Source organism: Crassostrea angulata, chromosome 8 (assembly GCF_025612915.1).
Source record: "Crassostrea angulata isolate pt1a10 chromosome 8, ASM2561291v2, whole genome shotgun sequence".
Taxonomy (NCBI): domain Eukaryota; kingdom Metazoa; phylum Mollusca; class Bivalvia; order Ostreida; family Ostreidae; genus Magallana; species Magallana angulata.
In genome coordinates, this window is record NC_069118.1 from 16,332,845 (window position 1) to 16,356,788 (window position 23,944).

General features: G+C 31.7%; 2 protein-coding genes across 3 annotated transcripts; one reads left to right on the forward strand and one right to left on the reverse strand.

Moving 5' to 3' along the window:
- Positions 1-1,309: 1,309 nt before the first annotated feature.
- Positions 1,310-8,032, reverse strand: LOC128159113 (spermine synthase-like). Its single transcript, XM_052822168.1, has 12 exons — positions 8,009-8,032; positions 7,043-7,149; positions 6,549-6,672; positions 5,896-6,004; positions 5,595-5,659; positions 3,908-4,089; positions 3,582-3,736; positions 3,292-3,381; positions 2,942-3,053; positions 2,378-2,463; positions 1,789-1,898; positions 1,310-1,376 (listed from the first exon to the last, which is right to left on the reverse strand). Exons 2-12 carry the CDS (start codon positions 7,101-7,103, stop codon positions 1,331-1,333), a joined length of 1,140 nt encoding a protein of 379 aa, XP_052678128.1. The 5' UTR covers positions 7,104-7,149; positions 8,009-8,032; the 3' UTR covers positions 1,310-1,330.
- Positions 8,033-12,335: 4,303 nt separating this feature from the next.
- Positions 12,336-22,699, forward strand: LOC128160467 (cysteine-rich with EGF-like domain protein 2-B). Of its 2 annotated transcripts, none has more exons than XM_052823794.1 (11): positions 12,336-12,679; positions 13,325-13,407; positions 13,666-13,720; positions 14,149-14,263; positions 14,528-14,616; positions 15,403-15,529; positions 15,721-15,822; positions 16,043-16,126; positions 16,939-17,034; positions 17,800-17,937; positions 18,747-19,938. In XM_052823794.1, exons 1-11 carry the CDS (start codon positions 12,563-12,565, stop codon positions 18,971-18,973), a joined length of 1,233 nt encoding a protein of 410 aa, XP_052679754.1. In that variant the 5' UTR covers positions 12,336-12,562; the 3' UTR covers positions 18,974-19,938. The 2 variants fall into 2 exon arrangements, with proteins under 2 accessions (XP_052679754.1, XP_052679756.1); XM_052823796.1 differs by lacking the exon at positions 18,747-19,938 and adding an exon at positions 22,551-22,699 and having other exon boundaries at positions 12,338-12,679.
- Positions 22,700-23,944: the final 1,245 nt, after the last annotated feature.

Sequence of the window (23,944 nt, forward strand, 5' to 3'; positions counted from 1 at the left end):
TACAATAAACATCGAATAAAATTCTACATATACACTAAGCAATTTCGATTTACAGTTTACATCGAATAAAATTCTACATACACACTAAGCAATTTTGATTTACAGTTTACATCGAATAAAATTTAACATACAAACTAATTCATTTATAAAGAGCTCTATGTTTTGTGAATGTTAAATAAAGCAATTTTGATTTACAATTTACATCGAATAACATTATACATAAACACTAAGTTCATGTATTGATGATTGTTTTCATTATTTATGTTAATGTATAACTTAAATAAGTTAAATCATAATAGAAAGGTACTCACCGCTGAGGTATAAATCATCTGACTTAGAAATAAATATTTCTTTGTGTGCGTTTTAGTAGGGAGGCCTAACTATACAGTATATATGTTTACCCTAAGTAGATTGTTATCTTTTTGCCTTTTACAAAGCAAGAGGTCCCCGGATGTGATCATATGTATCTATTTTCCTGTCTTTTCTTTCTCTTACCATTTCAGAAGTCAGTAAAATAGATGATCATATGAAAGTAGTGTATACACTTTGGTGTGTCTTTATGCATATCGTGTAGTTAAAACTGAAAATCTCTCTCTATCTCTCTCTCTCTCTCTCTCTCATGCTTTTAATGTCGGCAAAGCATTAGAGAGCGACCCAATTTTGTAAGCGGCTATAAACAAAAATATGTCTAGCAGAAGTTAAAAAGTTCAACAGTTGCTGCTTTGAAATTTGCAACAAGCATTATATATTCAATCCCCATTTCTTCATCGCGCAGTAAAGTAGTTCATGGAAATTCATACGCATTGTATGTGTCCAAAATGATTAGTAATGTTTTAAAAACACGTTATTAATAAGAAAACTAAAAAAGATAGATAATTCATGCGAAATTTTAAAAAAAGAAACAAAAAGCCAACACTTTTGACAAAACGTGGCTCTTTGTGTAACTATTTGGTATAGCGGAAGCTTTACCTTGACGCTGTTTGGTTTTTTGTTTACTTTTGAAGTTGTGTTATTTATAGTAACATTGGCGATTTGCCTTTCAGCAGAGCCCGGCTAAAAACACATTGGAAATCAAACAGAATTTCAATTTTCCAGATTGTTACATGTAGAGAACATTTTGGCATTAAAGATGAAATAATACACAAACAAAAAATTTCAACAGATTAAACAACACATCGTGGATGTTCACAGCAATGGTTTTGCACCGAAAATAAAAAACAAACAGATTACAACAAGAAGAACGAATTTATACCTTTTTATTCGATTCAGCGAAGTCAACACATTTTAAAGTCAAAGATTAATATGAAATTGCCTTTTTTGTTCTATCATTTTAAGCATCTATAGTTTCCTTTTTTACAACTTCATACAAAGAATATCTATGATTCATGTAAGGACACAAACGTAGTGCACACATTAAAAACATCAAGACGTTATAAATTTGAACCTATCTCTAGTGCAAATTATGATTTCAATTGTACTTTAATTTTTGTCTTTGGAATAAAGTTTAGCATGTAAATTATTGGCATACATCTGCGTAGGGGCACTATAAAAGTAGCTAAGACAGCCAATTCCTTCTGTTCAAACTTGATTTCATTTTGCTTAGTTTTTATTTCGCTGATTACAGAAAATACTCAAACGCAAGAATTGTAACACTTGTCTTTAAGCAATGAGTTTAGCTATAAAAATAAAGAATAAGATTCTTCATTCATCTATAGTACTGGAAGTTCGATTAGATTACATTATATAATTATCGTATATAAAGTTATCTTATTTCTCATAAAAGGATACGTCTCTAGGAAGGAAGGAACATGGACATCAGTCCTTGTAAAGTCATAGCCAAGGGTTCTTACATCCTTCTCAAATTGATTTCTGTAATTTCTTGCACTCAGACAATTCCCCTATCAATGAAAATAACATTGATAAACAGTGGAGTTCTGTCAAAGTCGTTATTATTTCAAATGATGATAGCAAGAATGGACACTCGAAAAATATAAATCATATAACGTTGCATGAAGTATGAAGTGAACAACAAATGTAAATCATTGTTGATAATATTTCTACGATATAAAATGCAAATCACAGACAAAACATATAAGTTATCCGCATCGGAAAGCTCATAAATTGCAAAGAGGCGGGTGGAAGTGCCCTCCATCAAGACTATTTTTTTGAAAAAAAAATTCCAATCAAAAAGTTTTTCTATAAAGTATTAACGCTGATTTGGTTAAATCAAAAAGTATTTTTCTTGCAGGTCAACGATTTTCTTCGTCATTACTTCCAGTAGTTTCAACACTAGAGATACACATGTAAAACATTTCTACCTCATTAAGATTATATTTCGTTTTATTTAACAATCAATGATAATAAATGAAAAACTCACCCTTGCTAAGTATTTTCCACCAATTTTTAAAATCTTCATTGAAAATTCCAATATAGTACAGCTTGTTTCAAACGGATATTCGAAACCTAAAACCGATGAATAACGAATTCCATATAAACTATTTAATATCGAGAAGTCTACACAAGTCACTGAACAACTTTAGTATAATTCAAGGGTGGTTTTGTTGAATATACATCAATATACTGATTGTAAAACTTTTTGTGTTTACCAATCAAAACGGTTTTGCAAAATAATGCAATCATTAACAAAGTCGCACTTAAACACGATTATAATGTTTATGACTCTAATTTTAGTTATTTGATAGTTTCATTAAGTGCTTGAATAGATGCAAAAGTATTTGCAATGAGTTTATCCCACACATAGCACACTTTCCATATTTTTACTAGCCCTTTCACTAAATTAATCATAATAACACAACACCTTACATTTTCCCAATGTCTTTACATACATTTAGTCCAACCATCGAAGCTTATAAATAGTGTTTATTAAAACTATACGTAGAACCATATACATGTATCTTATTGATGTTTCTTCTTCACTCACCGTATTTATCTTTGTCTACTGAAAATTCTGTGAGATCATTAATGACGTAATCATACTTGGTTCCTGACGTCAAAGCTTCTTTGAGCTCAAGAATACAATCACATATCTTGATCTGAAGCAAAATAAAAGCAAAAGAGGCTGTCATTATCTACCCCTCTATATAAGAAATCGCTAGAATAATTCCTAATAAAGATATAATTTGTCTACTTGAAAAGTCTTTCTCAGTTTTTTCTCTCTCTCAAAAAACACGTTTCTATTCATGACAACAGTTTTTAATATTATGAGAAAATGTATACATTCTTTCGTCATCTACATTTATTTGTATAATCATTTAAAATAATTGCACATGCCTTATAGTTTGCACCTTCCCATTTTTCAAGAGTATCCCCGCACACCTTTTTCATATGTTTACTGCAAGCTTTTATAACTTCTTCATCTATCTACAATAAAAGATTAAAATAATTTCAGATGCACTGATCACAACTAATTTAACCGTTTATGTTTTTTTTTCATTTTAGTGGATAGCAAGTATATTCTTTGTACTGATAATTTATGCTATGGTTTTCCTAACTCAAAAATAGTTTATAAATTAAAGTTCTTACTTTCATTTTAGTTTAAAATTGGGAAGAAAAACTCTTACTTCCGCCATGAGAACATAAGCTGGTGACATTTTGAGAAGTTCGTGTAGGATTCCCCCGTCTCCACCACCCAATATCAGAATGGTTTTATCTCTAAATTCATTTCTTCCTAATCCCAGTAGAGTTTCTGTGTAGACCAAGTCGCTTTCACCAAGCACTGAAAGAGGTTCAAACAATGCATTAAATATTATTTTGAGACTGGCATTATCTGACTAACATATCATTTTTCATTTTTTTTGAGTAGATTTTGCAAGTGTTAGGTTGATTTTAAAATCGTGTAATTTCTGCGCTAAGACAAATAAGCAAGATATCTACCATGCAGTCTTACTGATATCATTATCGAGAAGTAGAACATTTCCGAATTCTCTAGATTTTGCGATCTTGATATTCTGCCATTTACTGTCCGCTTCGAACACGATCTCTTCATAGTCCGTTTCAAATAACCGTTCATCACCTGTCTGTCCATATGTCCATGTGATACCAGGTCCTCTTCTTATTGGAACACTTAAACTATAGGTTTACAGAAATAAGGTTATTAGGTATTTCTGCGCTGTTAAATGATATTTTTTCTATAATTTTTTTTTGGCCAATAAAAAAATGAATTATTCAATTATTATGTAGTATTTACTTTGCAAAAAAGAAGAAATATAGATTGTGGTATATTAAAGTAGTATTTATGAATAAACGTAAAGCCCTCTTCTGATTACTCTGGAAAAAAAAGGCATAGAAGTCGTTCGCCTGAGTAAAATTGTCTGCTGGATATTCAAATCACTTATAATTCACTTACATTGTATAAATCACTTAATTTTTTTTTCACATTAAAAAAAATTTATTATCTATTTTTTTCAAATTATTGTTTCATGTCCTAATGCAGGAATCAAACGGCCTTTATAAAAAGAATGCTATACACTAGTATCACCATACCTTGATTTCTAATGGAGAGAATTAATAAATATTAAATGTGCCGTCTGCTTAATGTATGTTCATTATATATCAAGAACGAACGCCTCATAAAAATAAATTCTGATAAAGAAAACCATGAACATAGGGAGGAAGGGGATCTCAGTTTGAAAAATACTGAAACTTTTACTACATGTACATATGTTTATTAGGATCCTAGCATGGTAAATTCAAAAATTTTAGGACCTTGGGTTATGAGACTTTCCTTTTACTGAGCTTTGCAGTCAACCAGGAGTCCAATGAAGTTTGAATCTACTCTACATCAGGGTGTTTGAATAGTAATAGCACAAATTGTTATACTGGGAATTACAGAACAAGGTTTCTGCAGATTGTTTCTTTTTTCTATACATACAAGTATGCCTATGTTTAACGTTACAACATTTCCTGTCGATTTACATTATATCGGGTATTGGGATGATGCATCAAAATGTAACTTTTTGTACCTCTGTACACCTTGTATAAAAGAATTTTACGAAAGATTCCATTCTACTGTATTTTAATGTTTAGATCCCTTCTTGGTTTACAAGTTGTATATTTTGTTCAACAATTTCATTTTATTTCTACACTGTTTAAGGATTTGATATTTTGGCATGCATGGCAACATCACAAACTGAAGTAATCTTGAGAAAAATATTCTAAAAGAGTTTATTTTTCTAAATTTTCTGCATCACTGATATTTCCCCAGAGGTTGATACAGGGGTTGAACAAGATTGATTCTGTACGTTATCAGAATAATTGCATTTATATTTAATGATGAGTATTTAATGCTACAGAAAGAATACCTATGTTACGCCCATTTGGTTCCCTATTTGGGCCAAACTATTGGTCCAAGAGCACAATCAAAAACACTTTACACCTCTTTAGATGATAATACATTAATAGATGATAATTAATTTTGTAAATATTGGCACTTCTGATGCGGTGGTTCAGGAGAAAATCTGTTTACGAAGCCCACCCTATTGTCAAAGTTTCCCTTTTGGACAGGTTTAATTTCGAGGATAATAATAATTAGATTTATATCGTAATTATATTTTAAACTAGAGATAAGATTAAACCTTTCACTCTTTTTCACTAATTGTCCAAGATGGTTTTCTAAATTCTTTCTTTTCTCTGATAAATTCTACAAAAAAAGGTAAATTGTGATAAACACGTTAGTATATAGAATGGCCATTGCCATTGCATGTGTTGTATATCTATAACTATATTTCATAAGAGGAATTTGTTTATTTTTTTCATAAATACAGTGTAATCTTTTATACTTCAAAACAACGTTTGCAAAAGTTTTTTTTTCACTAGTCCTGAGAAATTTGAGTTTAGCTGTGTGTATCACCAGAAGAGATAGAGAATACAATATACCTGTAAAGTGAATGGTTCAGACAACGGTTTTATCTGATCGATATCTTCTACAACAAAGGTGATGTCCACAGTCAGATAGGCAAAGTGATACAGATGAATAATTACGTGACTGAAAGCATAAAAATAAATACACATGGCTGCTTGAACGCAGAATATAAAAACTGGACAAGCGTAGTTTACATATGACATTGTTCAGAATTATACTTACAACACGCTCATGTAAGATATCTAGAATTGTTTCAGAGCAAATGCACAATGATGATTACTGCTAATGGAAAATCTCAAGACCGGGGGTCTTCATGTGTAATAATGCTCTATCCCGATAATTATTTTCAAATCTTATCATTACACAAAATGAATACTTGATTCTGAAAATTCTGAACATCAAACCTGAAAGTACACAAAGCTACGAAAATATTTAGAATTGCTTCAGAGAAGAATGAACAAGAAGACTTCAAATTCGAAAGACTCAACAGCCAGCTGTGTACTCTGATGTGGAAAAAATAACATCACTGCTAGTGGTCAAACTATCTTGCATGTCAACATATTTGATAAAAAAATATCTTGCACACAATGCAAGGGGCAGAGATATGCCACCATAAAAACTATATTTTCATGTACATTATATATGTATTTAACGACGATCTACAAACCTTCCATCATCAGAAGTCGCCGTTATCATTTTGTCTCCCCTCTCGCCACAGTCGCATACAGTCTGTAGCTCAGCGCTGCCTTCGAAACAAACGTTTGGTAGCGATTGGTACAGTTCATGGGCCTCTACAAGAATACAATGTAATGAGTACTCATTTTATTGCAATGCAAGTTAGTCTTCTTTCTAAATAGTCCGTGTGAAATTAATGTATTTGCTTAGAAAACTGAACAATTATATATTATTTCCCTTTTTGATTTTTCTTGACCTAAAAGAGAAAAATATTTACAAAATAAAACGTGACTGTAAAGATTAATATGGCAGTGTTTTTAATTCAACAAAACTGCTCAGTGATATTTCTATCCTGATTGATTTCAAGCAGTATCCATTTTGTAATTATGGTAACTTTTTTTTCAAAGAAATATGATTGAAACTCTCTCTCTCTCTCTCTCTCTCTCTCTCTCTCTCTCTCTCTCTCTCTCTCTCTCTCTCTCTCACCTTCAGAATCGAAAGTTTTTTTATCGAGTGTGAAACACATCATCCATGTTGCAGTACCCATCTTTTTTCTCTTGCTGGTGTCAAAGATCAAGTGAAACAGCTGCAAACTACCGTAAATGAAGGTACAAATTATTAACAATGAGGAAATAGTATAGATTTTTAAGCTATATTAGATGTTCTTTATTTTCTTTTTTATTCAAAAGAAACTTGCAGTTTGGCGTGAAAAAATGTATTTTTTTAATTAGCCAATGTGTATAATTACATCATCACAAATATTCATGTTATATAAGTGAAAAGTATTTCTGAAAGCCACAAGCAGTAACATCACCGGCACGTTTATAAATTTGCAAAATCATTAACAAATCGGAGCTTATCGTTTCCGATTAGCATAGCCCAATGACATAAATTGAAGTTTTCAAGCAGCTACTTTATTGTATCACTATTTGATCATTTAAACGTCTTTTAAAATATCTTTAGTTCAAACGCAAACGTACTTAACCCTTTCAGGTATCCTAGTATTTAAAGTCAGTTTGTTGTATTGTGTCACAATACTGATGTACGATATCCATGTCTTATTTTATTATTTCGAAAGAAAAGAGTTATAGAAAATGTGTTGTCAGCTTCTGTCATGGCTTTTTATTTCTAAATTATCTAAACTAACCTTCCTATTGTAGGTCAACTTGCATGCCAGGTAAACAGTTTATCTGTATAATTTCCTATGGTTTAATATTATGTTATTTTTAACTACCACATTTATATCACAAATGCATGTATTGACATGATTTAGTATTGGATGAGAGAGAGACAGAGAGAGAGAGAGAGAGAGAGAGAGAGAGAGAGAGAGAGAGAGAGAGTTTCCGTAATATCGTCTTTGATAAATTAATAAATGTGTTTGTTCTTTTGTTCTTTTGCCATAGCAAACAAAAGCTGACAATGAAGAGTATATTGCGCATTTTGTATACTCACTTAACTGTGTGTCGGTCGCCTGAACTTGCGAATCAAATTTTGATAAGCTATCTAAAATGAACTGCACCTGCAAATGTTGACATTGTTTAGCTCGCACACCCTCTTCCTATATTCCGATTACACTCTACCTGTTAAATCATTTATTTATCTCGAGATATATTTAATTTGCTTATTCTAAGTTGTATGCTTCATTCTTCAATTTACATACAATTAATTGTTATCTTTCATGTGCATATACATTTCCTTGTTCTGTGTAAGATATTGCATAATTATACTTCATCTGGCGTTGAAATGATAAGCCCAGTTTTATTTTTAAAACATTAAAAGTTTTTTTTTCATTTTTCCGGGACTAAACAGGCTTGGTTCTAAGAACACAGACACTTTGTTTTGACGTCCACATGACAAACGAAATGAAAGCCTTTACAAGAATATCAATTTCAAAGAGCATAAGAACTTAAAAGTCATCAATCATTATTCAAATGGGTCAACATGTGGTGAAAAAATATATATCATTATTAACCTATCTCCTTATGGAGACGAGCTCTATATAAAAATATTGCAACAAATTCACAATTCATTACTTAAATGTGTGGATTTTTCTGTAATGAATGATAGTTTATAGCTTAGCAAACACTATCTAAAAAAATTAAGGAAGATATGATAGCTAATCTGTTAGCCACCCGACCTCCTCAACGGGTTTTTAACCTTTTTTACATCACAAGTCCAGAAGGTCACGTTCAAAAGAGAGAAGTTCAAACATGGCATTATTTTTTTTTTTAATTTCCAGAGAGCGTTAAAAGAATTTGCCCAATTTTCTTAATGTTAATTTAGGATGGAAAGAGGAGGTAAAATTTTGAGCTGGAATCAAAATGAAAAAAAAAATCTTAATGCGTAATAAGAGGGATGTAAAAAATGACATTCTTACCGTGTTTCCAAAATGAGGGATATGGGTTGTTAAAGGTCCTCTAGACATGAATAGTTGTTTAAATTTGTTTGTTGTTTATGTAGTACATTGTATTGTTCTATCAATTTGCTCAATTTGAGGTCATTCACGGCGATTGGGTTTTGTAACATGAATCATTAATTGTTCTATAGAGAAATAATTAATTCTCTTAGACGATACGTACTGTGATTTGTGCCTCGGTTTTCTTTTATATTGGCTACAGACGACGAGCTACCACTGACTCAGATAGTTTTAAAGATATTTGGTCTTCGAACACAGTACCTGTCATGTTATTTTTGGTATTCTCCATTGCAATCTATCGTGCGTGTATCATCTCTCGATTGATTCGGGTTTTTCTAGTTTTTTTTCTTTTGCGCTTTCTAAAAATTTGTGGGTTAGATCTGCATCAACCCCTCCTGTCATTAATATATGCCTTTACAATTTTTAACAATTGAAATAGGTTCATAAATAAACAATAAAATGCTTTCGTTGGTGATTCATTCGGGACATGAAGGTAGAAAAAATACATAACCGACGTAAGCGGGTTAGGTAATTTTTTTCTGCAATGATCGCTACTTTCATAACCCGAATGAATCATTAAAGAAAGCAGTTATTGTTTATATTAACATTTTTCTTTAAACTAATTAATAAATTGATTATGAAAAGTTAGTAAAATTCACAAAATTACTGTTCATGTACAAGTATCAGTACGTTAGCAAAAAGAAAAAGCCAAGCGTCTCCTGTGAGAATTGGAGACTGACATCATCACGATTGTTTCGTGCAGTCCGTGATATTTCTTAAGTCGCTGTAGGCTTCGACCAATCTATAAACAGGGCGTGTCAATAACAGTCCTTTCAGTTTCTTGTCTGTTTCAGCCGCTGTAGATTTCGACCAATCGATAAATGGGGCGTGTAGATTTTAGTCTGGTTGCTTCTATAGAGCTATGAAGAGAGGAAATAATACTTGGTAGATGTAAATATATAAAATTAAACCTTTACTTTTAAAACATTATTGTGTCGTGCTGTGCATGCAATATGCCTGAGTAGAAGTCGATCAGGGTTTGATTCATATAGTGCAATAGCCGGATGCATATATTATGATTATAGATTAATCAACAAAGATTGGTTAAAGCATTATAAGCTGCAATTTTCATGATGAATTTTTTTTTTAACGAAAATGTTATTTTCTAGTAAAATGACAAAACTATCATGGTTTTTAAATTTCTTTTCGCCAAATTTTTGTGAAAAAGACCGTTAAGGAGCCGTTATTGGAGCAAAATTGAATCATTGTCGTCCTGTACAAAAATTGATTTGCTTTATGTTCCTTAGAAGAGATATCTTTCCTCTGACAAAAATCAATGATTTTTTCCAACCTTATTTATCATAAAAGTTTAAGTTATATGCAGACTTATCATACTAGCAGTTTTTTTTACAGCAAAATAAAATTCTAAAAAATACAGCTCATTTTGCCTTTAATGGTTTCCTAGATCTGGGACGACGTGTCGAAAAAATTATTTAAATTACTGGATAGACTAGTTCTAACAGATTTTTTGGTACGTATTGTTGATTGTTGTTTACTGTGTAAAGATCATGACAGTTCGATATGCGTTCATGCATTCTATGCAGGAGTAGAGAAAAAAAAAGGTACACCTACAAATCAATCTGTCAGATGTCAGTCAGCATTAAATTCAGATATCTCTATGATCGGTTATGTGGTTCGCTTGTCTTAAATGATCTGATTAGGAATGTAGATTGCTTGGTTTGTAAACCTAATCCATTTCTTACAAAAAAGATGGCGCAAATCGCGGCCCATTGATTAAATCGTAAAATAAAGTTTCAATATAGTTTTCTTATAAAAATCTACTTTTCAAGGATATACAATTAATTAATACAATTATGAAAAAGCCCAAATCGGTGTTACGTTATATATACATGTATATAGTTTGGAACGAATTTTTGAAAGAATTATCAGGTATATGTATATATTTTATTAATTATTATTTTTTCAGTATCTTATCCGTCCTAATATAGGCATTGCACACGCATTGTTATTCCCCCATCTTACATTTCATTAAAACATATGACATATGTATGAAAGTGAGGTCGAAAAACCGTGGAACATCTTAAGAGTACGAAGACGTAAATTTCAAAATTTTACAAGTGTCTACTTTTATTTAAAGAGAAATGACAGTTATATCTTTACGCACAAATCACATTTCAAACTAATTTTTCGGGGGGGGGGGGGGTGTTTCAGGGATAACTGTGTTTGCCCGGGGGGGGGGGGGGGGGGGGGGAGATAACCAATGGAATAAAGAAAAATTAATTTTCTACCCCCCCCCCCCCCCGTCCCCTCTAGATCCGTGCGGAATTACAGTTTTGAATATTTATAACCTTGGATATATAATTAGATAAACACAGTTATTTTATATAGGCAAGTTGCATATGTTGAGCGATCAATTAATTTGATTTTAACATGTCTAAGACATGACTTTAAATAATTCAATAATATTTCAAATTAAATATAGTATCACATAGCTTTATAACTATTCTATATACAGGATGGAAATACATGTTTGGAAAGAGACGATAAAAAACAACAACAAACAAACAAACAGACAACTTACAGATGCAGCATTTTAAAAGTAAAAATATTGTTAACATTAGATCAATAAAAATTTGTAGGCATATATAAATAATTGAACCTCTTGCTTTTATACAATATATTCATATAAAATACAAAACACAGTATTTATGGTCTGGTTTTAACATAATTTATCATGTTAACTTTGTTTCAGAATCATATCAGTTTAAACAAAAGTCATCACAACTTTCTGGGTTCTTACCATAATAATTTACAACTGTGTGTGTACTGATTCCAAAACTAATTTAAAGTACATAGAGATTCAGAAGCATGCGATATAAGTGATGAATACTTCTGACATAATATATCCCACCTCGATTCATGGTACAGCCAATATAATCGAGGAGAGTTCTCACACCCCCTTCCCCCATGCACCCATTCTTCAAAACGGATATTTACATATAAAATGTTTTGAACGAATGCCCCCCTTAATTAACACACTTACACACTTTTTTGGAACTGTTTAAGAATTTATGATACTACCCCCCCCCCCCCCCCCAACACACACTCACATTTTCTCAATCATATAGCTACGTGCCTGCATTGTGTGCATAAGTATAATTTTTACTAAAAGGGAGTTGGGCCATGGATGCTTAGAACTATTCACTTTAGAAAATTTTACATCCATGAAGGCTATAAAAGTCCACCTCTCTGATTGTACTAAATACTATATTCCGGAAAGGACACCGTGTTGTTTTACATTTTAGAAATCGGAAAGGAGGAAAATATCGTGGCGCTTTTCTATTGGCTGAAAATGATGATTTGGCAAGTAAACACGAAGTCGCACATGGAGTAAAACGGAAAAGAAGCGATTAACCGGTATATGACAATTTTAACTCAATGCCGATGAAAATGAATTCATGACGAAAGAGAAATTAGAGGAACAAGCTTTGTATGGAAGGTTTGATGTATGGTGGAGGCACTGATCAAGTTTGTGAATCAGCTGGGACACATCTGAACTTGATGAAGACATGGAGTATCTGAAATGTGTGCAAAGTATACTGTTGTGTTGCCTTCTGTTTATCTCAGGAATTCATGCGAAAACAAAATGTGAAATTTGTAAAGACGTTGAAAAGAATTTTGAAGAGGTAATCTCTTACAAATGTGTTTAAAATTAGATTGAGAACATACAGATGAGTGCAGGATGCACTAATCATGGACTTCTTCCCATAGACCACGTAGACTGCACGGCCTCCTCTATAGTATTGTGGCAGTCTGCTTATAAAAAGATCCTCCACGTACCGGTCGTTAGTCATCTACTATTCCCTTTAGAGAAGTAGATAAGCATAGCATTCACCTACAGTGGCTGAAGGCTATGACTGCCCACTTCTCTAAAGAGAAGAAGTCTTTAATATACTTATTCAATATTCATTCCTCTAAATCTCAACTTTGTTAGGAAAAAGATATCATATTAAGAGTTGATCGATATGTTAATTAAGTTTCTGATGAATTGATGTTCCTAAAATGCTGATACGATATTGTACCATATTCGTTTGACACAATCGGTGTTTTACCATACGAAACAATTTTGAAATTGTATGTATATATATACATGTATGACATGATATAATATTGTGTCATATATCATGATACAATATTGTACCAAACTAGACAATATGATACTGTTGATACTGTTATGTAGATCATGTAATAGACTTATTCTAATCTTAATATAGATACAAGTGATAAAAAATGAACATTGTCAATAATTTGTGATAAATATTTCTTTTCAGGGATTGAAGAAAACTGCAAAGTCAAATTTTGGGGGAGGCAATACAAAATGGGAGGAAAAAAGTTTAGGAAAATACAGATACAGGTAAGCTTGGTTCCTTTTTTGTGTGAAAGATATGGTATTGGTTCATGTATATATAGAACTCTACCTTGACTTTAATAATTCCCAATGACAAAAATAAGATAAGTGTATTAAAAAACTTGGCTACCATACACCTAGCACAATTGATTTTATTTAAGTAGTTTGTTCACTGTTCAATGATGCATGTTAATAGATAGTACATGTATGTGACAGCTACAGTTACTGTAATTATAAATGATCTGGATTCATCGTTTCTTGCAGTGAAACAAGATTAGTGGAAGTGATAGAAAATTTATGTGAAAACAGTGAAAAAGAAGTGAGTACTGAGAGTAAATTATCTGTAACAGTTGATTTTGCATTTTATTTGAAATATTTCAAATGGGATCAACTTCACAATAATATTGATACATTTAACTGTTAAGAATTCTGTACAAAGTAATCTGATTTAGATCAATACATCGCTCTTTAGAAATCATTTGACAACATCGTAGTATGCAATATGAATATTTTTGGAGCTATACAATAAACACAACTTATAGTTTAAAAAATTATTCAGAAATGAATGTTTTTAACCAATACAAAATGCTTAGAAGTATTAACTAGGAAACAGTGAAAAGCTATGGATTAATATGACAATGTATATACATGTATATGTTATTGCACTTAACAGAATTGTCAAGAATTTTTTGTTTGCCAGGAATTTGTAGAAAAAAAAGTTAATTCATGACTTTTATTTCCTTACAGTGTCATACATTTGTGGAAGAACATGAAGAATTGGTGGAAAAATACTGGCATTCTGACTTTGCTAAAAACAAGGGAACAGATTTCTTCATGTGGCTATGCATTGACAATGTGAAAGGTTTATAAATATAATTATTGTTCTTGAGAAATGTGACATGCCAATTTGATAGATAAAAAAAACCCCAATAATTATGTGTAGCCCTGCATTATTACATATATATTATGAATCAAATTAAATGCAAATCCTTTGTATAAGTGCATGTAGGTACATCCACTGCTTTTTTAATTTTTTTTTAATTTACATTAATTACAATCACTGTGTTAGATAGAGCACTGAACTCATTGTAGTATCACATTTCTAATGTACTGGTCTCTGTTACAGTATGCTGTCCAGAGAACACATATGGTCCTAACTGCAAGTCTTGCCCTGGAGGAACGAAGTCACCATGCAATGGGAATGGGAAGTGTGATGTAAGGGCTTTAGTCTAAGTATTTATGAATTTAAATCAAATGTATTCTTACTAGTTTGTTTGAAATTATATAGCTCTTCAATGAAGTAATCTAAAAACAGTATGCAATGTAAAGCATGTGCAGTAGAGCCTTGATTTTTCAGCCATCTTCTTTTTTTAACCATACTTTTTCCTGATTAAATAAGTGTCCCAATAAATGAGTCTCAAGTGTTAGCAAGTGATATATATATAGTATTATAACAGTAACTTGATCCAAAGGGTCGGATCACGTCAAGTTGCCAGACGCAGATCATAAGATCAACTGAGATGTGAAGCGTCGAATTTTGATCTGATGATCCGCATCTGGCAACGAGAGGTGATCCGGCTCTTTGGATCAAGTTACTGTTATAATGATAAATTCATTATATACCCTTGTTCATTTAAAAGTTTTAATTAAAGAACTGTCTTTTTAATATCAACTGTGTGACATTTACTTATATATTAACAAAGCTATTTTGAAACGAACTCTTTTAAAACGTGTTAAAATACAGACGTGATTTAATGCGTACTACGTCATCAGTTTAAAGAGTGGTGATATGGAATCAGAAAACCACAGCGTGGTGATCCGGAAAATCAGATCACAATTTGTAAAATTGACAGAAATAAGAAGGGAAAATTGATGGGTATATAATAAAATAAAATAAAAGTGATATAATATAATAAAGATTTGTTAAGAAGTTGAAGTGTTGTGATAATTGGTCCTCTGAAACTCTGTTATACTGATTTTATTCCGTTGCTTTATTTTCAGGGGGCGGGTACCAGAAGTGGCAAGGGCACCTGTTCCTGTGATCATGGGTACAGTGGTGAAATGTGTGACAGCTGTACGGATGGCCATTACGAGGAAGTCAAGAACGATACTCACACAATCTGCAATAGTACGCTCACAAATTCACTTTATTGACTATCAAAATGAAATTTTTCAATACCGAATAATTTTGAACTACTATTTATTTTATAGTTTTGCTTTTTAAGGATGCATATGTTTGAAAGCAATGATTGTGAAGACATTGCATTATTGTTTGTTTGAGAAATTTTCAGTATGATTTAATTTTTTTTTCTCTTATAGAATGTGATGATTCCTGTAAATCAACATGCTGGGAGGCAGGCCCTAAAGGCTGTGACGAGTGTAACACAGGTTGGACACACTCAGAAGAGGAAGGCTGTGTGGGTAAGAGTAAATAATAACAATGGGCTGAGTGTCCATTCTACTTTTAGAAGAGATTTTAAATGGCTTTCAAGTATGACATGCCAATACACCAGACATGTGCGGTTCATTAGAATCTTTAAAGAAATGAATTCTTGAAAAAACAGAAATGTAAAACTAATCTTTGATCAGTTTTCTGATGTTTAAAACTTTTTGTACTGTAATGTAGACTTTTTGATTTTAGATGTAGATGAATGTAGCAGTGATTCAGCCAAATGCACTGATGATGAATACTGTTCTAATACTGTGGGATCATTTTACTGTGGAAGTAAGTAAAACCATCTTCACCAGCCAAGGGTTTATGATCTGCTTATCTTCTCTCTAACCAAATCTGCCAAGGGTTGAAGAAGAGAAGAGAAGCAGATCATAAGCCGTTGGCAAGCAAAGATGGAGTAAAACGTGTAATATGGAAGAGAGATTTATTATTGATATACAGTAAAACATGGTAAATTTTTAATGATGAGTTTACAGGGACAAGGTGATTTGAATTGCAATAAAAATTAATTTTTATACCTGATAAGTTTATAATGTAGTTTTGAGATTGGGGAAATGAAACTGACTTTTATAAAAGGGTGAATTTAGTATACTCGTGGTTTTACGGTAGAGATGAGCATTTTTGTAAAAGCGAAATGTTTTAAGGAATAAGGAATCATTCTTTGAGAATTATGAGGTGATAATTTTGGTCGGGGCGTGATCAAATCCAATATAGCCCAAAGAGCTTAATGATAGATTTGATCATACCCGACCGAAATTATCACCTTATAATATTCAAAGAATGATTCCTTTTTACTTATATAATTTTTAGCTATTGTACGATTAGATATTTAAATGTAAATAAGCAAACCATGCTGGCCCAATTATACATCATTTGAAGTTATTAGACTGTATAGTACAAAATCGATGCATAGTGTTATCACAGGCAAAGACACTGAAAAATGTAAATATTTGCGAGTAAAGATTTTTGAATGTGCAATTCTTATTACAATTTATAGGTAATTATAATAATGAAAAGTTTGAATTATTTTTTTTCCTTCTCAAATTATCCATCATAAGGTAGTGTATTATTATCTGTGGTTGTAGAATGTCACTCAGCCTGTAAAGGCTGCACACAGTATGGAGCTGATAAGTGCACAGAATGCTCGGGGGGCTACAGGCTGACCGACAACACCTGTACAGGTGAGAACTCTAACAGAGCATTTAGCGAAACCATAATTGAACTTGTGGAGCCAAAAATATTTATCCATATATAGTTTCTCAAGTCAAAATTTTACATACATTGCAACAGTTTGTCATCTTCTTCAATTTAAAAAAGGGAATAATGAATTTGGTTCATATTTTTCTCCTCAAAATTAAAGCAATATGAGCTGTAGAATTTTATTTTGCTGGAAAAACCTGCTAGTATGCTAAGTCTGCATGTAACTTAACTTTTATGATAAATAAGATTAATATGTATTTTTACAAAAATCATTAATTTTTGTCAGGAGAAAGATTTCTCTTCTGAGGAATATGTAGCAATTCAGTTTTTGTACAGGATGACAATAATTCAATTTTGCTTCAATTAAGGCTTCTTATAATGGCTTTTCCAACAAAACTAAGGCTAACAGAGATTAAAAAACCATGATATTTTTGGTCATTTTAGTAGAAAATAACATTTCCGAAAAAAAAATTCGGGATGAAATTGCAGCTCATATTGCTAAAAAAAAATCATTTTTTCCCTTATCATAATAAAACTAAAATTGATCAGTGTGGCAGCCTGCATTTGACACACTGCAAAGGTGCCTGAGAATACTTATTATGGATTCATTTTGTCTTGTGTACAAATATTAAGTTCAAAACATGCAGCAAAACCTTAATCTTATAAGGGATATTTTTTTCTCTCATAAGAAAATTCTAATATTGATATTCTCAGATATTTTAAAAATGATTGATAAATGTTGACAGATATTGACGAGTGTACAGAGGACACCAGTCTGTGTGGAGGGGAGAACAGGCAGTGTGTCAACAACCCAGGGAGTTACACCTGTACGTGTAACGAGGGGTTTATAGAGCAGGACGACAAGTGTGTCCCTAAACCTAAAGGTAACTACAAACTGTAATATCCTTAAGTTTGTAATGAGCAGAAATAGTACAAAGAATCTAGTGTATTATTTAATTAGTGTACCCTTTTTGTTTGTGTGCCTTTTGTTTGAATGTTTACACTGCAAAGAACAATTTCAAACTTTTTTTCCCAACTAAATCAAGTTGGACTAGAACAGAAACAAGAAAAAGATATTTTTTAACAAAATTTCCATCTCAAATTCCATTAATGATAACTTGGTCAATGGTATCTGTGCTGTATTTATAATTTTACAGCATAATTAACCAAGGGTTAGTTAAATTTGACAGTCTTAACAAGACTTGAAGTAGATGGGAAAGTCAATTAACTGCACAAAGTGCACAAAGCCAGAAATTAAAATAATCTGACATTTTAATCACAAATGTGTGTTGTAATACTTTTCTTTAAAAATTATTCCATTCATGTACAAATAAAACAGATTGAAACAAACTTACATTATCTTTACCTATAATTCCTCAGATACATGCAGTGTGTTTGATTTGAATTTATGCTTAGTTTTACCATAAAATGAATTTTTACATTGAAGGGTTTCAAAAATTCAAGTTTTGCATAGTCATTTCCTGAATAAGTTTTTTTTTCATTAAAGACAGTTCAAAGTTTGCACAAGAAATAACATTGTTCTTATATTTTGGATGCTTCTTTTTGTTTGTTTGAGCCATTCTTTAAATTGAGGGGTTTCTGAACATGTACTTAGTTTTGTTTCAAGCTATAAGTTGTTCAGTTTGAAAATCTTACAATGGAGCTCAAAACAAAGTTTTTGGTGTCTTTGCAGATGTTCCAAAGCCATCAAAAAAGAAGAAAACTAAATCTAAAAGCATTTGGTCAAAGATCTATTCTTTTGCTACACAGGCCTCTATGTTGAACTTTCTATTGGTGTTGTGTCTCTTTGTTTTGTTTGGTCGCCTATTCAAAGGGGAGGTGCTTGTTATTCTGATTATGTCTGTACTGTATCTTCAGTATTTGTTATGGTTTTCGTCAAAAACTGAGAAATCCAAATGATTTTGTTCATCTTCCTAATTGTCCTTTAATGTTAACTTTACTCATTTATCATAATTGTGCAATACAGTATGTTGAATTTTGTAATTCATGTTTGATTTATTGGGAATTTTTGAAATGCAAAAAATGAATACAAGTCAAGGTTTAGTGTTCACATTGTTGTAAATGGGTTTTTAAGTGTTGTCTACATGTGATTGTGAGCAAAAACGTGGATTTAAGACGGTCACCCTCTTTACTAATGTTAATGCTTCTTATAAGAATTACTATTAATAGCAAATAAATAGTTATTTCTAAGGCAAACTTTGAACTGATGAATTTGATATATTTCTTGTAACACGAATGAATGAAATCAATTCCGGTACCGGTTGTAAGACACTATTTAATTGGCTAAAATAATGTGTTATATTATTTGTAACATTTTTTGTCATGGTTTACACATATGTCTCGTATTTTCTGAACTTATAAATGGTAGAAAAATTATCATTGATAGTTATGCATCTACTGCATTAAAAATATGTTTAGTTATTATCATTATTGGAAAATCACAGAACTATTATATTAGCATTATGTTGATATTAATGTACAAGTAGCAGAGCAATATGTATTTTTTTTCTTGGTTTTTTAGAAGGTTTGATCCTGAATTATTATATGCTTCAGAACATCATACCAAGTCTTGTACATGTACTGTTCACACAGTTTTTAAAAGTGAATTAATTATATCACCAAGCTATCTATCTCATTTAAACAAAGACTTCTACTTTTTTCACAATATACTACACGTAAATTTAAAACTTCTTGTTCTTGATCAATTTATTAAAAACTGAAAAAAAAATTAAAAATGAAATTCGTCTGCATGAAAACTTTTTATTCATGAAAAAGGGAGAGTACATATTGTAGAGATTCTGGTACTGGTTAGAAAATTAACCAGTTCTGTCATGATTTTGGGGGGGGGGGGGCTTTTTTTCATTTACCCAAGATTCCATAATAATAATAATTTTAAGAGAACATTAGTTTAAAATGATTAGTAGGGACTTTTCTTAATTTTATAGAGTATACATGTGACTTTTAAGAATTTTTTTTCAACCTTTGTCATAGAAATATAAAATAGTGGGAGACAATTTACACAATTTAAATTGACTCATATTTCCTGAATATTTTCAAATTGGTAGAAAATAAATGTAATATATTTAAATTATAAGCAATGATTCTGTTACTTTTGTCGCACCAATATACCATCACATTTTGTTTAACCCCTTTATGGTCTATAAAACGTTGAATCTGTCAAGTTGATTTTATTTGTCGTTGTTAGGGTAAACTTAGTTAAAGTTAGATTAAAAAACACCCAAAAAATGATTAATGTTTAAATGATGTACTAATAATCTTCATTTGAATTAATGCATTCTTTTGTTCAAAGTACAATTTTGTCCTCTGCTTAGTTATTAATCGGTGATTTTTAAATGTAACATAAATAGAATAAATATTATACACATGTATATTGATAGTGGATTTAACAATTGGCCATGAAGCCACTCACATTTAAGAATTGTTAAATTCCAGTTACCAGTAAACGTAATGTAAAAACATATTAACTTGATTAACTTGTGATGGTAATGATGTGATTCATTTATTGACTCTGAAGACTTTTATAATACACTCACTAATACTAAATGGGTCAAGTGAGGTAATGCTATCACATTGATAGCACTCATTGTTAATGATTGTTGCACCATCTTTCAGTTGTTAATTTTAAGCAGATGTAAACTTGATAGAAACAACATGTTCAATTTTCTTACACACAATTTATTTTGAATTTTATGAAAATAAGGCTGCTATACCTATAAACAGAACAATGGGCTGCATAACTAGGAACAATGTTTTTTTTTTACAGAGAGCAGAAAAAACAACATTTTTCAGGCATCTGTTCATCTGATCAAAAATGCATGGTGGAAATGCATAACAAATTTCATGAAAACATGTTTATCCATGTTGGAGATAATCATTCTTTAAAATATTTTCGTTCATTTTTTTTTTGCATACAAATTTTTTAATGTCTAAACACTGTAATTGAAAGTCGATATTAACTAAATACATATTCTACACAAACTATTTTAATTATAAAATGTATTCATTAAAATGTCAAAAAGATATGTGAAGCTTTGTCTTAACTTACTTAAAACTACAATTTAGCTCAGTCAGGATCAATGAATTAAGTTACTATCTGGAAGAGCCTAAACTTTCATATTATTTAAATCTAGTCTTGGCGGTGCTGCATTCAAGATCGTATCAGCTTGCCTAGCCGCTAGGTCGTAGATATATAGGTCTAAAGAACGGACCCCTAGGTTTTCCGCTAGGTTTCAGATTTGATGAAAATATTCGACGAGAGACTCATTACATCGACATAATTTGTTAATTTCAAGCGGAAACATATATGTGAAACTCATTATAACTTCCTAAATAAATAGAATTTATATTTGTTGCATAGTGGTAACTTAGGTGGCCATCTTGAATTTGATGCTTAGCATAAATTATTTAGGCTACAAATATCTACGTAGCGGCTAGGCTAGCCTACCGTTCAACTTCGTAGCCCTACTTAGCAGCTACGATCTTGAACGCAGCCCTGGTCTTATAGCAATTTTTATTTGTTACTTACACGTGAGCAACCCAGACATCAGAGGGCGTCCTGTTTGTTTATCTGTCATTTCTCGGTAAAGTTATTTTTCAGGTCACTTTAATGACGTCTTCACTTTAATAGGCATATAGCAAACTTAATAAGTAAATATAATTAATGATATAGTATTCATTGACAGGTGATCTATACTGGAATCAGAATTTCGTGACCCTTAGTTCATGGGCTCTTGTGCACGTATGGGGCATTAATCTTTCTAAAAGCTTCTTAACTCGTAGACATCAATTAGTTAAGCTATGTATGTAATGATTCTTACATCTATAAATTTGATGAAATCGGTCAGTGAATGTAATATGTGCTGAAAGGGGGGGGGGGGGGTCACTGTGTGTTTTGGCCGTAGAGCGAAACTGTTTTTATTCTGTAAACTATTTTTGCTCTTCTCTTAGGCATAGCGATCAAGTTTAGATAATGCCGGCCGGTAACAAATAACTTGAATTAAAAATAACTTTCGCATCGTGGAATATGACGTAATTGCTTGGGGTAGAGAAATGTCCTGAAATGAATTGAATGATACTTTGGAATATGGCTGTATATATATACTCTTCACAAATCTTTGTTCCTGCTCCCTTCAAAATGCAGTGGATGAGTATTTCTGGGTTTATTTCTACCCATTTCATTTATTATTAATCGATTATCATGAAAAGTTGAGAACTATCGTGATAATTTATGTTTCCATACGAAAACCTTTTTTAAAACACTTATTCCGTTTTTCTCAAGATGAATTGAGTAGTTGTTTTAAAAAAGCACTTTGGATCATCCAACACCTTTATCTTTTATGTATTTGATCTTTTGATTTCGTCTTACATTAATTAAACGTCTTGTGTATTTCATGCGAAAAAAACTAACATTGAATCATAACGCCTCATGTTTGCAAGATAACATTTTTTGTTTTAGACGAATCATCAAAGGATCAGGGAGAGGAAAATACAGAAGACTCTCAAGAACCAAAGGAAGAGTTATGACAACAGATTAATTTAATTGCTATATTTTAATATATTTTGTAGGCTCATATTTTCATGAATAAAACCATTGTTTTGACCTGATATGTTTGGATTAATTTTTAGCTAAAAGAAAGGCTCAATACATTGAATTAATTGTTTAAATTTCTTAAAATGTAAGAGGATGAAAGAAAAATATGATAATGTTTTTAACCGGGTTTTCCAACGGAAAAATCCGGTTATTAAAATGGTGAAAATGGCGGGCGGCTGCCAAAAGGGTACCCTCATTGTACGGATAACTCCTCCTACAGTTCTCAAGATAGGAAGTTGTTCTTTTGCAGATCAATTGTACATATATCAGAGGTGTGCATATTGCTAGGATTTTGATTTCCGATAATTTATCGAAAAAATACCAGCTTTTGAACTTAGTCATTTTTTGGCAAAATATTGCATATAGGGTACCCTCATTGTACGGATAACTCCTCCTACAGTTCTCAAGATAGGAAGTTGTTCTTTTGCAGATCAATTGTACATATATTAGAGGTGTGCATATTGCTAGGATTTGGATTTTCGATAATTTATCGAAAAAATACCAGCTTTTGAACTTAGTCATTTTTTGGCAAAATATTGCATATAGGGTACCCTCATTGTACGGATAACTCCTCCTACAGTTCTCAAGATAGGAAGTTGTTCATTTGCAGATCAATTGTACATATATTAGAGGTGTGCATATTGCTAGGATATTGATTTCTGATAATTTATCGAAAAAATACCAGCTTTTGAACTTAGTCATTTTTTGGCAAAATATTGCATATAGGGTACCCTCATTGTACGGATAACTCCTCCTACAGTTCTCAAGATAGGAAGTTGTTCTTTTGCAGATCAATTGTACATATATTAGAGGTGTGCATATTGCTAGAATTTTGATTTCCGATAATTTATCGAAAAAATACCAGCTGTTGAACTTAGTCATTTTTTGGCAAAATATTGCATATATAGGGTACCCTCATTTTACGGATAACTCCTCCTACAGTTCTCAAGATAGGAAGTTGTTCTTTTGCAGATCAATTGTACATATATCAGAGGTGTGCATATTGCTAGGATTTTGATTTCTGAAAATTTCTGAAAAAAATACTAGCTGTTGAACTTAGTCATTTTTTGGCAAAATGTTGCATATACATGTAGTGTACTCCATTTCACTGGATAAGGGTTGACATGAATTATGGATACAGTTTACATAAAAGAAAACCCGGTTTGCTGTCACATTGACAGCTTTTCACTTGTATTTAATTGTTTCCAATTACTAGAGATATTGTATTACAGTATGCTTGGATGGTAGGTTACGTGAGA